Source organism: Mytilus trossulus, chromosome 2, assembly GCF_036588685.1.
Source record: "Mytilus trossulus isolate FHL-02 chromosome 2, PNRI_Mtr1.1.1.hap1, whole genome shotgun sequence".
Classification (NCBI taxonomy): domain Eukaryota; kingdom Metazoa; phylum Mollusca; class Bivalvia; order Mytilida; family Mytilidae; genus Mytilus; species Mytilus trossulus.
Window position 1 is genome coordinate 82,923,639 of NC_086374.1, and position 14,237 is coordinate 82,937,875.

The 14,237-nt window shown below is 31.5% G+C and overlaps 1 protein-coding gene across 1 annotated transcript in view; it reads right to left on the reverse strand.

Moving 5' to 3' along the window:
* Positions 1-14,216, reverse strand: part of LOC134708163 (phosphatidylserine lipase ABHD16A-like) — a 29,048-nt gene extending 14,832 nt beyond the window's left edge. The window contains exons 1-10 of the mRNA XM_063568488.1: positions 14,022-14,216; positions 12,663-12,719; positions 11,772-11,838; positions 11,359-11,445; positions 9,791-9,876; positions 9,335-9,408; positions 3,912-4,001; positions 2,869-2,942; positions 1,786-1,826; positions 1,027-1,128 (exon numbers count right to left, since the gene is read on the reverse strand). Coding sequence (XP_063424558.1) covers positions 1,027-1,128; positions 1,786-1,826; positions 2,869-2,942; positions 3,912-4,001; positions 9,335-9,408; positions 9,791-9,876; positions 11,359-11,445; positions 11,772-11,838; positions 12,663-12,719; positions 14,022-14,108 — 765 coding nt within the window. The 5' untranslated portion in view covers positions 14,109-14,216. The remainder of the gene's footprint in view (positions 1-1,026; positions 1,129-1,785; positions 1,827-2,868; positions 2,943-3,911; positions 4,002-9,334; positions 9,409-9,790; positions 9,877-11,358; positions 11,446-11,771; positions 11,839-12,662; positions 12,720-14,021) is intronic.
* Between the last annotated feature and the right edge of the window lie 21 nt (positions 14,217-14,237).

Sequence of the window (14,237 nt, forward strand, 5' to 3'; positions counted from 1 at the left end):
CAATGTTTACCTACCACTGTTTTGCCATTATATTGTTTGTCCATCCCAATGTTTACCTACCACTGTTTTGCCATTATATTGTTTGTCCATCCCAATGTTTACCTACCACTGTTTTGCCATTATATTGTTTGTCCATCCCAATGTTTACCTACCACTGTTTTGCCATTATATTGTTTGTCCATCCCAATGTTTACCTACCACTGTTTTGCCATTATATTGTTTGTCCATCCCAATGTTTACCTACCACTGTTTTGCCATTATATTGTTTGTCCATCCCAATGTTTACCTACCACTGTTTTACCATTATATTGTTTGTCCATCCCAATGTTTACCTACCACTGTTTTGCCATTATATTGTTTGTCCATCCCAATGTTTACCTACCACTGTTTTGCCATTATATTGTTTGTCCATCCCAATGTTTACCTACCACTGTTTTGCCATTATATTGTTTGTCCATCCCAATGTTTACCTACCACTGTTTTACCATTATATTGTTTGTCCATCCCAATGTTTACCTACCACTGTTTTGCCATTATATTGTTTGTCCATCCCAATGTTTACCTACCACTGTTTTGCCATTATATTGTTTGTCCATCCCAATGTTTACCTACCACTGTTTTGCCATTATATTGTTTGTCCATCCCAATGTTTACCTACCACTGTTTTGCCATTATATTGTTTGTCCATCCCAATGTTTACCTACCACTGTTTTACCATTATATTGTTTGTCCATCCCAATGTTTACCTACCACTGTTTTGCCATTATATTGTTTGTCCATCCCAATGTTTACCTACCACTGTTTTGCCATTATATTGTTTGTCCATCCCAATGTTTACCTACCACTGTTTTGCCATTATATTGTTTGTCCATCCCAATGTTTACCTACCACTGTTTTGCCATTATATTGTTTGTCCATCCCAATGTTTACCTACCACTGTTTTGCCATTATATTGTGTGTCCATCTCAATATTTACCTACCACTGTTTTGCCATTATATTGTTTGTCCATCCCAATGTTTACCTACCACTGTTTTGCCATTACTCCCTACTGAGCTTCGTCTATCAAAGAAGAGAGTATCTATCTCATTCTTATCCTCTGTCTGTACCTTGGCTCTAATACCATGTTTCTGTTATAAAGATGGAGAGTTGAGAAAATAACTGATTGTAAAATTATAGAAAAGACAGTGATTTTTATACTGATGTATTTAAAAGAGATTGTAAAATACATTATTTGGTGGATATTTTAGTTTAAACAAGAAGGAGTTCCCAGTACACGGATGCCCCACTCGCACTATCATTTTCTATGTTCAGTGGACCGTGAAATTGGGGTATTAACTCTAATTTGACATTGAAATTAGAAAGATCATATCATAAGGAAAATATATACTAAGTTTCAGGTTGATTGGACTTCAACTTCATCAAAAGCTACCTCGACCAAAAACTTTAATCTGAAACTGGACAGACGAACAAACGAACCGACAGATAGACGGACGAACAGACCAGAAAACATAATGCCCCTCGACAATCGTAGGTGGGGCATAAAAAGCTTTTTTATGTCTATATAGTCTGTTTAAACATAGAAAGATTTTTTTAAACATAAAAAAAAACCCGAAAAACTTTCAGTGCATACAAGAACATTTTTAATAAACTTACATGTATACCAAAATTTTACATTTGATGTGTAGAGAAGTGTGTTCACATCACTTTGCTTTAAATTCCTAACAAAAATGGTTTTTATTTAAGTAGTGCCAATTCTATTAATTCATTAAGATATCAAACATTACCTCTTCAATCAGTTTAGATCTATTCTGGCATAAAGTTGGTTCTATAACAAACAAAATGAATCTATTCAAATCAAATTTAAAGAAATGTGAGTGAATCAAATAAAAGATACCTCCTGACAAATATTTAAAAAGTTTGATTATCTCCCCTTAGTGTCAGGACTACTTCTTGTACAAGTGATTTTTATTTACTTGAAGGAGTAAAAAAAATATACTTATATGAGTAAATTATAATGTTTGAATAATCTCCCCTTAATTTTCTCAAAAATTTACTTATACAAGTAATTTTTTTTCACAATCTCACCAAAATTCTCAAGTTTTGAGATGTAAAATCATGCCTTTAATTATTTTCCCCAGGTTAGCTCATAAGTTTTGATTAGAGTTCTATGTTTCATCTCATTATTCAACAAAGAAACTGCCTTCAACAAAGCCTTCAAATTTTGCTCCTTTGGGGCCTGTAAATGACGAATGTTCTGAAGGTAACAGACAAATGGAATTTTCATTGTCCATGAAATTACACCTAAATGATTAGTAAAGACATCTGCAATGGGCAGACAAATTAAAATTCTATTAGAGCAAAGAAATCCTAAGAATTTAAGAAATTAAGATAAGATGACTTTGTCACTTATATAAGTAAAAATCTGAATGTTTAAGGGACATAACAACGCTAATTGTTTTTTAAAAATAAGTTTAAATCCTGACATCCCAAATTAGAAAAAAGAATTCCCGGATCCCGAAAGGGTCAATTCCGAAATCCTGAGCTTAAAACTACAGATCCAGGAGTCCCGATAAAGGTCCTATCCCCACTCTATTATGTACTGTTATACAAAAGTGTAAATTTTTAATTTGCCTACAACGCCTACAGAAAGACAGATAGCATATCAGAGTTCAAATAATGTTGGAAAAATCAAATATTTCCAACAGTGGTCAAATTGTCCCAATTCTCTATGTAATGAAGCAAAACAATTCATAATGCTTCTTTTTTTCTGTAAGTAGTTAAAAATAAAGTTGAAAAAGTTATTTAAAAGGTTAATTAATAATAATTAAATTAATCACTGTTAACACAAAGATCTAGCAATAACTTACCAAGTAATGTATTCATCAGGGCTGTGGCTCCAGGATACATCATACGTCTACCAAATGTGTGTGCACACATATAGCTACAAATCAGGACATATTCAAATCAATATCAAAATGGTATGAAAGAGCAAAATAAAAAATTCCATATTCAATGGCAAATTTCTACATAATCAAATGGTGTTAATGTATTCATATAAAATATTTGAATCTGATACAAGAGTTATTGAATAAGTAATGAGCAGGTTAACATTGTATTACCTTTATAAATGCTTACTGTGGATTCATCTACTTTTGTGGGTTCCAATTTTCATGATATTGAGGAAATATTGTATTTCCTGGTTTTACCAAAGTCTTCATAATAGAGGGTCTAGATGGGGGAGTCTGTTGTTCTGTAAACATTTAATTTTCACCCCTTTTTTCTCTAATCTTCAAAAGATTTACCCCTTTTTTCTCTGATCTTCATTTTTTAAGGGCATCATTCTTTAATCATTTAACTCCATCCAAACCCTCATACTAGCCTAAAGTTAAGTTGTACGTCGTTGAACATTTGAATTTGTGGTTCACCACTAACCAAAATCAACGAAAAAAAAAGGAATCCACATTAATGTTTTAATTGAGAAATGCTTGTATTAGCTGTTATTCACTTTCAACTAGCAGTCAGTAACTGTAAGTACTATCAAATCTGTACTTTAAAATGTCTTTTGTTGTTAGGAATGTATAAAAGATATCCCAGGTTACGGAAGTGTTGAGCGCTCACAAACATGTTTAACTCCACCACATTCTTAGTGTGTCTGTCCCAAGTCATGAGCCTATAGTTTAATTGCTGCTGTTTGTTCATGTCTGTCATATCAATTGAATTGATTCATATTTTTCATGTCATGACCTTTAATAGCTGACTATATGGTATGGGTTTTCTCAATGTTGAACACCTAATGTCTGACACCTTAAATTGCTTACAACCACTTCATTTGATCTTGGGCAGATAGTTTTCTCATTGGCGATCATGCCACATCTCCTTATTCTTATATTCTAATATGTTTGTACCTTACCTTACTAGTGTTGCAGGATAATGGAATACTTTTGATAAACCTAATGTCGCAGAAGATTTTGGAACCTGTATCTTTGTTCTTTTTACTTCCCTGAAAACATAATGAATCACCCTGATACCAATCTCTAATAATTATATATCCAAAAACATGCAAGAACTATGGAATGCAAATGGATAAGACGTGTTTAAAAATATTTTAAAGTAGCATACATTGTATTAATATTTCTGATTGAAACTACATGAAAATGATTAAAAAAAAATAAATTAGTAAAGACTGACATACAAGTTGGTGATTTGTGTTATAAAACCTGGTTTAATTGGTTATTTTTGTTTGTCTGCATCAATTCAAGAATGTAAAGCAATATAAAACCTGGTTTATCTCATCACTTACACTTTATTATGTCCAGTGTGAAGATGAATTCTCCATTTGTTTCAAGTTATTATGTTAAAACCCTTTCCTCCATAATGACACTTTTTGACACCACCCCCAGCCCCCTTTACTCCACAATGACGCCTTTTGACGCCTGTGTAGTACCTCAGTTGAAACACTTTGACTACAAAATGTCTGCATCAGACTTAAAAAAGTTTGTATCTATCTAATATGTAATGGATATTCATGAGAATATCTGACTTGAATTTCATTGATGTTTAAATATTCGTTTTTCACAATGCATTATAACTTTAAACCTGATAAAAAAAAATTATTGAAAAAATCCTATGTGAATCAAGTATGCCAGAAAAAAAATCCATGGAGGAAAGGGTTAAAGTGTATTTGTTATCCCAAATAAATTTGATTGGTTGAGTATGAAAGTGTTTTGTAGATTAGCTACAGTACGGGTAGGGACTTATTTTTATGGATGTCTTAATCCGTCTAGTCGGATATGAATAATCGGACATTTTTATGGTAGGTAGTATGGTCATTAATCAACAAATCCAGGTGTGATTGGCAATATATTTGTCCTTTCATCTTAATCCGTGCTGCTAGAATTACGGTTCACTGATTTCAGAATCAGGTTACCTGTAATTTTAACCTCTCAGTCAATTTATTGATAACATCGTTTTTGACATAACATATTTTTACAGGTGAAGTACTGGAGACAACTTTGTTTTAATAAAAATAGCCTATTTTTTTAATTATGGTTTTTATATTTCAACTGCTATTTATTTTCTAATTTGTTCCTCAAAATTATTTTTGTTCTATGTTCTTTGTTGTTTATTTTTTGTTTTTTTTGTGTATCTGTTTCTTATTTATTTGCATAAAATTTCAAACATAAATATTTTTACATGTATTCTATTTCTGGAAGCTTACGGTTATTTTTGTTTTACTCGTAAATCCATTAGCAGAATGCTGTCTCCAGGGTTAGTTTGAAGCGGCCACATTTCTATAATATGTATTTAATATTCAGTCTGTGTTGGGTCAGTTCCGAGATAAAAAAAAATATAATTACAGTGAGCTATACTTGTATATTATTTAGTAGCTTGCTGATTCTTTGTAGTTTTTACTTTTTACTGTAAACAATTTATTGTCCGAAACTTCAAAGTTGGAGATGTATCAATAAAATAGAACGCAAATAATAACACAAGAAGAAGATATTGATTCTTTCCGGACATAAGTTTATTTTAAGATTTCCGTGTTTGTTCATTTAATTGATCTGCATTTGGGGGTAGGGAGTAAATAGGGTCCGGATCTCGAAATCCCGGGCTTAAAAACACGGAAGTCCCAAGGTCCCGAATTTAAATAAATCAAAATCCCGACATCGCGAAAAAAAGAATTCCCAGATCACTATAGTGTTAATCCCGAAATCCCGAACTTAAATTAATTGTGTAATATTAATTTACGCACAATCCATGTAAAAAAGGAAACTTGTATGTTATATATTTAACAGCAATTTGTTAAGAAAAATTTGCCGTGAAAAGATAATTCCATGATACACATACATGTATTAGTGATCAACAACGTGTGCACGTGGTTGAACTTTAACTTGACTCCACTCACAATATTATTGAATGCTAATAAAAGATGATCGATTTTGTCCACTGCACGAGATTTTTATATGGCGGGAAATGTCGTAACAGTAAACTCAGGTGACCTTACTGGACTACCGTGGGAAAATCCATTCATGATTAAATTTGATGTGGAATGATTGACAGTATTGTGCGTTAGTTTTGAGGCTCTTGATCGATTGACCAGAATAGAAATTTAATTGATTTACATACATGTAAAATTAAAACAAGATTTAGTCTTCTTTAACTATTTTTTGTTTTATTTTTATCAGTCATTTCCCGGATTACCATTTAAATATATTCTACTTTGGAGAACTCCTTTAAACTTCGGAAATAATACAACATCGATTTAAAAATTCTTACGGACTGCGCGAGCTATAGAATGACTAGAAGTATGACGAAAAAGTAAAGACAGCTGATCATGACTAGTACGATTAGCCTTCAACCCCATCGGGGTATAAATGTGCATTTATTTAATAAACTATATACGGTTAAATTTTGATTTTCGTGTATCGATTCGTAAAATATATTTATAATAAAAACTCCGGCGATTTTCATAAAAGAGTCAAGACATGAAAATAGAAAGGCAATATCTCCAATGTCAACAATTTTTTTTAAAATAAAAAATAGGAATCGAAATATGATCACGGCGTTATAAATATTGTATTTAAATAGACAATAGACAATATAGACAATATTTTATTCGCACAAACACATTTACATTAAATGGTTATGGCATACAAAATTAAGACAATAAACTTACAATAGTTAAATTGATTACAATTATAATAGAGTGACAGTGGTATTCACAGCAAAGAAGAAAAAAAGGCTATAAATATCAACAGTTAACACATTATTAATGTTCATGAACAATTGAAAAAAGAACACAAACAAAAATTAGGTTGGCATTGCATATTAAAAGGAATACAAGTTATACAGATGTTCTTAATAAAAGACAATCATTAATATACTTTATGGTGATTTTTATAATGACTGGTAGACTGCTATTTAAAAGTACAGTCAAATGCTTAAGTGTTATAGTGGACTGCAATTTAATAAAATTGAAATTAAGATTTTTATTAATATTTTGTATATAGGTATCCCTTAATGATGTATAGCATGGACAGATTGAGAAGAAATGGTATTCATCCTCAATTTCTTGTCTGTTACAGGATAAGCAAATGCGTTTACTTCTTTCAATGTTGGTATAACGCCCTCTTTCAATTGCTAGGGAATGTGCACTTAGTTTAAATTTACTGAAAACTGATCGGTCAGTTTTGAATTTACATATATCAATATATGGGGGCCTTTTTCTAATTCTTTTAGTATGACAAAAGAAATTTAATTTTTCACATTTATTGATAGAACAATTTATAATTTGATAAGCCTGGTCATAGATTCTTTGTTGGATACTATTTATGTGATATTTTAAATTAAAAGTATCGAAAGTGAGATGACCAAAACCTAATTTATTTAACCAGTCTTTTACAATGTTAACCCATTTACTTGTTTTCTCTACATTATTATATATTTTATGGACTAAAGTGTTAGGCGAGTTTACAATATGGTTTAGAAATTTTATAGCTGAAAGCTGAATTTTAAAGTACAAAGGGATTCTGTTTGTCTCAGTTAAACAGGCTACATTTGTTGTTTTGCACTGTACACCTAAAATTTCTTTAATAAATTTAATATGTAAATGTTCAAATGGATCTGAATCTTTGAACACTTGGCTTACACCCCAAACTTCACTCCCATAAAGAGTTATTGGAACAACTAAAGTATCAAATAATTTTTCAAGCATACTGCAGGAATTATCTAAAGAGACTGTTTTTTTAATTTTAAACCAAGCCTTTCTCCCTTTTTCCATAAGATTTTTTTTTGAATGACTTAAACTTCCTGAACAATTTATAGTTATTCCAAGGTAACAAATAGATTTAACAGTCTCAAGATGTTCTTTTTCTACTTTAAAATAATTACAGTGAGATTTTCCATTAGAATTGAATATTATAATTTTTGATTTTTGTTTGTTAACATCAAGTTTCCATAGGGAACAAAATTTAGTTAACTCATTTAGTGCATTTTGTAGCCCTTCTTGGGTTTCAGATAATAAAATAATGTCATCTGCATATAATAATGATGTTAATTTAACATCTCCTATAATAATTGGTTGAGTGTTTGCATGATCAAGGTCATTTACAAGGCCATTTATATAAATATTAAACAAAGTGGGGCTAAGTACATCCCCTTGTTTTACTCCATAATTTGATATAAATTCATGGCTCATACCATTTTGAAATTTAATTCTGCATTTGTTGTCATTAAAGAAACCAATTGTTTGACTTTCAAAGAGATTAACGGGAAATATGTCAAAATAGAAAGCACGAGTGATCTGTCTGACCAAAATGTTTTACTTGCGAGAAATGATTGACAGGTGTGAATTGATGTAAAGGCTCCGACGGGGAAAGTTGTATCAAAAGGAAAATAACTTTATTCACAATGCCTATACATATTTTATAAATACGATATGTTGGCCTTATACTTAAAATTGTGTTTCTAATAATAACATATAAAGGAACAGGACGTTTAAAGGGGGAAATAATATAACCATCAATGAAAACTCGTATAATTTACGGGATTGATGTCTCAACAATTTGATTCAAACTTCGATTGAAAACAGTCTTGGTTGTTATTAGGCTTATTTTTAATTAGACGAAATATTTACGGTTTACAAATACAAATACAAAATATTTTATTGGCACAAAACTATTATAATAATTGGCAACACAATATATTGTTAAAAATCGTCTTTATTTCATTTTCAAATTATAAAAAAAAAAATCCACATTCATGATATTTAATTTTAATTCTAAGTATTTAATTTTTAATTTAAATTCTAATATTTAATTTTAATTTAAATTCTTTCTCTTTGAATACAAGACAATATTTTATATTTATCTATTCTCCATAAATACAAATATATCTGTACAGGTAAAATTTAATTCTAATCAAGCTGGTGCAGATTGATTTACGACCTTCCACTTGGATATTGCACAGCAGGTGTTTATTACTCTGGGACAACTGTCCGACCAGTCTGACATCTAGACGGATTAAGGCTTCCATAAAAATAAGTCCCTACCTGTACTGTATACAGTCAATAGTAGAATCTGACATACATTTTAGTTTAACACATAACCATCCATGGATCTGCACTTAGAGTTGATGGAATTTACAAAGTGTTATTGTCATTATGAGTGCTTATAGGTCATAGTATCAATTATTGCACTAAAATTGCTTTGAATATGAGTACCACAAATATATAAAGAAATGAATGTTATTTTTAGTTATGCATAATTTTTATACAAATTGGAAATCTATATAATTTAAAAAAATATAATAAACACATGATTTTTCTGTATTTACCTGTTATTTACATCACTCCATTTAAAATCAATTGGCCAACCCCAGAACTCAAAGTCAAAACCTGCTAACATTTTCTGTAAAAAAAAAGCAGAATTTTAAAAAGTCCAAATCACTATCAATTTAAGTGAATTCATCTATTTATAAACTAAATAAAGGTTGAATTTATATACACATTCTTGACAGGTTGTTGATGAAAGCATCAGATGACAGCAATATGCAAAATATAATTGGTAAAGTGAAGTGCTTCCTGTTTGCATTTGTTGGGCATGAGGAATCCATTGCATTATCATTGGACTATGAATAGTAGCTGATTTTGGGTTAGTATCAATCAAACAACTTATCTAAATTATGTAAGCATAAAAAAACACATTTTTAGGTCAACATATGTCTTGCAAAAGAAATCGACAGAAGATGTTTCACAATCAACTACATTAGCATTATAAAATATAAATTTACCCTATTCTGTGGTGTACATGACTTTTCTGCTGCAAGAAGTACTTCAAGGAATAAGGTATAATCTGCATTATATGCTCTTCCCATACCTGACAAGATAAGGTATATATACATTTGTCCATAAAGGAAATCAAATTTCTGTTTAGTTTAATGCATAAAAAAGTTGTTTCCAAGCATTTCATTTTAAAATCAATGAGATTGGATTTAATCTTCCATACTTAATTAAAAGATAACTTTGACCTGATTACTTCCCTTGATGCTTTTGTAATTTTACATAAATTACTTCCCTTGATGTTTTTGTAATTTTACATTACTTACTTCCTGTGACGCTTTGGCAATTTTACATAAATTAATTCCCTTGGTTCAGGGTAATTTTACAAAAATTACTTTCCTTGATTCTTGGGTTTTTCAACATTTATTACTTCCCTTGAAGCTTGGGTAATTTAACATTATTTTTTAGGTACCTGTTCCCATAGACCCTAAGTCCCTAACACATATAAAATAATTTATATCAGTGAAAAATATTAAATTTCAATATACATTTATATACAACAAAATAAAATATCTGTTGATATGATATATTAAATAAACTGTTATCACAGAGATATGTCTCGCCTTTTTGTAATTTTGATTGTAAAGTAAGCAAACCTTTCAAAGTCAATCGACCATGACTGAGGGGGCGGAGCCAAATAATCTCCATGGCAATGAGATGTGACAATGCTAATACATCTGCATACCAATTATCATTAATGTACCACAAGTGGATCTCCATAAACTGACCTAATCACAAAGTAATACATGTAAAGTAAGCAAACCATTCAAAGTCAATAGACCATGACTGAGGGGGAGGAGCCAAAAAATCTCCATGGCAATGAGATGTGGTAATGGTAATACATCTGCATACCAATTATCATTGACGTACCACAAGTGGATCTCCATAAACTGACCTAATCACAAACTAATACATGTAAGTAAGCAAACCATTCAAAGTCAATAGACCATGACTGAGGGGGCGGAGCCAAATAATCTCCATGGCAATGAGATGTGGCAATGGTAATACATCTGCATACCAATTATCATTGACATACCACTAGTGGTTCCCCATAAAACTGAGCTAATCACAAACTAATACATTGTTAACGCCGTCGCCGTCACTTTCGCCGTCGCCGACGCCGGAAACAGCATACCTATGTCTCGCTTTTTGACTCTGTCAAGGCAAGAAAAAAATCAGCCATGATAGAAAAGAACGTAAAGGAATCTGATGTACAGTTGTGGTCATTTGTTTATGTAATATATTTCTCATTTCAAGTTTTTATATATAGATTAGACCGTTGGTTTTTACACTAGTAATTTTGGGGCCCTTTATAGCTTGTTGTTCGGTGTGAGCCAAGGCTCTGTGTTGAAGGCCGTACATTGACCTATAATGGATTACTTTTATTAATTGTTATTTGGACGGAGAGTTGTCTCATTGGCACTCATACCACATCTTTCTATATCTATATACTTTAACTTGAATTTATCAGTACTATTAATTAGTACATGTATAATATTTTTGATAGTATTAAACTCACCCCTTATCATATATGCCAGACCATATACAAATGATATTGACAATACATAACCAAGTAATGTTTTACCGCCTTCCTGAGTAAAATATCCTGTAAAATATCAAAACGTGTATGTGAGAGATCAAAATTCATATTGCAGAAAAACACAAAATAGAATTGACAGGTTAACTTTTTTAAAACCTGGTTTAAACAATAACATTGATAGAGCAAGTCAAGAAGGTACAAGTACATCTAAATATTTTGTTGAGTTTCTGTGTCACTGTGCACTGTATTCTTTAACTCTAGAAGGATTTTAACTTGTTTTGATGATCCTGAAATCAGGATTTGGGTTGAGGCATGATGATCGGGATGAAAGAAAAATTGTGATTGTTGGCAGGTCTAATATTTGAGTATATAATCATGTTTGTCTCACTTACCCCTTCTGTACAGGATGGTTAGTACTACCGGTGAGGTCCAGTAGGTAAACGAGTAACAAAATCTTATCTGAAAATTAAACATATTTTTTTTAAATTCAGTTGAAACTCATGTTGTTTCAAGTGTATGCTCCTGTTTATTTGATGATGGTTATTGTTTTTTGAAGAGAAAACACAAGTTTTTTTATCAAATTGATATTCTGTAAAATTGTGATTTTATATACATGTATATATATACAAATATATCAAAAAAATCCAGATATATTTTTGATTGACCTTGAATTTCCTTACAAATTTCTTAATAATAGCCTGTGAGTGCCATCTGGAACATAACCGGAATAATTCAGTCCCTCCCCGTAATCAATCTCTCCTACTTGTGAGGGCCTGAATTCCTGACACGATAAATACTCTTCACGAATCCTGTATTTTGATTGGTGCCCTGTAGTAGAGGTGACCAATCACCAATTAGCTCAATTTTATCGAGATAGGTAAATCCCGAGCTAATTCTGAATGGTTGATTGAAGATTTTTCATTGTCTATGCATTCAGGCATTAATTTAGTAAGCGTAATAAAACGACTGTATTATTTGGGTTATCTGAAACATGTGAAAATAAAAAAAAAAATAGAAAAAATTTGATACCCGGTAAATTCTAATATTTATAAAATGTAGTTAGAAAATTTTATAGGAATGTGTTGCATATGCATGCATTTGAAACATGGTAAATGTGGCATGGATTTTTATGGCAACTTGCTGTTCATATCTCTGCAATGTGGAATGAATTTTTGTGGCAGCTTGCTACACATATCTTTGCAATGTGGCCCATGGGTTGAATGTTTATGGCGACTTGCTACACATATCATTACAATGAGGTTTTGGTATTTAGATAAACTCACCACATTGATAACTTTGTCAGCACCAGATTCTACTATATTGGGAACATATGCTTTACCCTAAAATATAATATCACATTCATGACATTTTAAATGTAAAAACTACTTTGTAACATGCATGATCTCATTGGTTTTCTTCCCTACATCATTTGATTACATTGTAGAAACAATTATTTATAGTTTATCCTGCATATTGACGATCACTTGATGAACTTTAATCATGATAATAGTGCAGGGTAAAGGCAGGCCTCTCTATTTAGTATATGACACTATAAAGTTGTGCATTATCGATGAAGACGATGAGCTTCTGAATTACAGTTCCCTTAAAACAGTCTTTCATAAAAAAAAAACAATGCTTGACTCCCTCCTATCAACAAATAACCCAATCTTGATTCGGATAATTAAAGGGCATATGGGGTAAAATTTCTAATAAGAAAAAGGGCAGGGCGTCAGAAAAAAAAAAACTTGGTGTTGGGCCATGTGAAATGAATCCGGGTCCATTCGCGCCCATTCACATTCTCACCCACTCATGTTCACCCCTTTCACATTTGCACCCTACATGTTCGCACCCAATATCCATTCGCACCCAAAATCCGTTCGGAGTGGAATTCTGTCAATGTTTTATTTTGTGTTGAAAAACGTCTTAATCATGTTTTGGTTAGTGTATATTGCTATAACTTTGTTTCATTGACGTGTTTCAAAATGAAGTGAGGTTCTGACTACATTTTTTTTGAGTGTTGAATAAATTTTATTATGTTTTGATCATAATAGTGTATAATTTGCTATATTTCATTGGTTCATTGTTTCAGATCAAAGGGACCAAGCTGTTAAAACAATTATCTTTTCATCTAAAATCTTCAATGTTTCACTCATACCAATCTATAAATACATTCAGTATTTACACCAAAGCAATTTAAAACAACAATCATGATTTTCAAATTATTCAACTGGGATTTGAATTAAAATTGGGCGGGGATGTGTAGAGTGGGAACGACCCTTGGGTGCAAACGTGCCAGGTGAGAATGTGTAGGGTGCGGAAGTGTATTGGGCGCAAACGGACCTGAACTCATATGAAATGGCTTTAGATAAAACACTACAGTATAGTCCTGGGTTCTATTAAAATTATTCGAGTTGACAGATTTAGAAAATTTGAAAAGCAGATTCCGCTAAAAGTATATTGAAAATAAAAAGTACTTATATCTCTCTTTAATCAAAGGTTGAATCTGGCATTATACTTAAAATTTATATCACTTATCAGTGACTGGTCCCAAGAGGAATACAAGTTTATGATAGATCTATTTGTGCAGTATGAAACTTTGAACTTGTTAACCTTATTTATTTGGATAATTTATGATTAATCACCTGATGAGTGTCATCACTGTGTTTTCTAAATAACCGAGGTCCCCTACAACACCTGTAAAGATTGTATATTTGCCGAATTAATGACATTTTGCTTGTTCAACAAAACATCTCTAATGAGTCAATGTCAACTATGTTTATATTGAGAGACGATGAAAACACATAGTTTCAAACCCTTCAATAACAAAGAAAAGGAAAATTCGGGTTTGAACATCATAT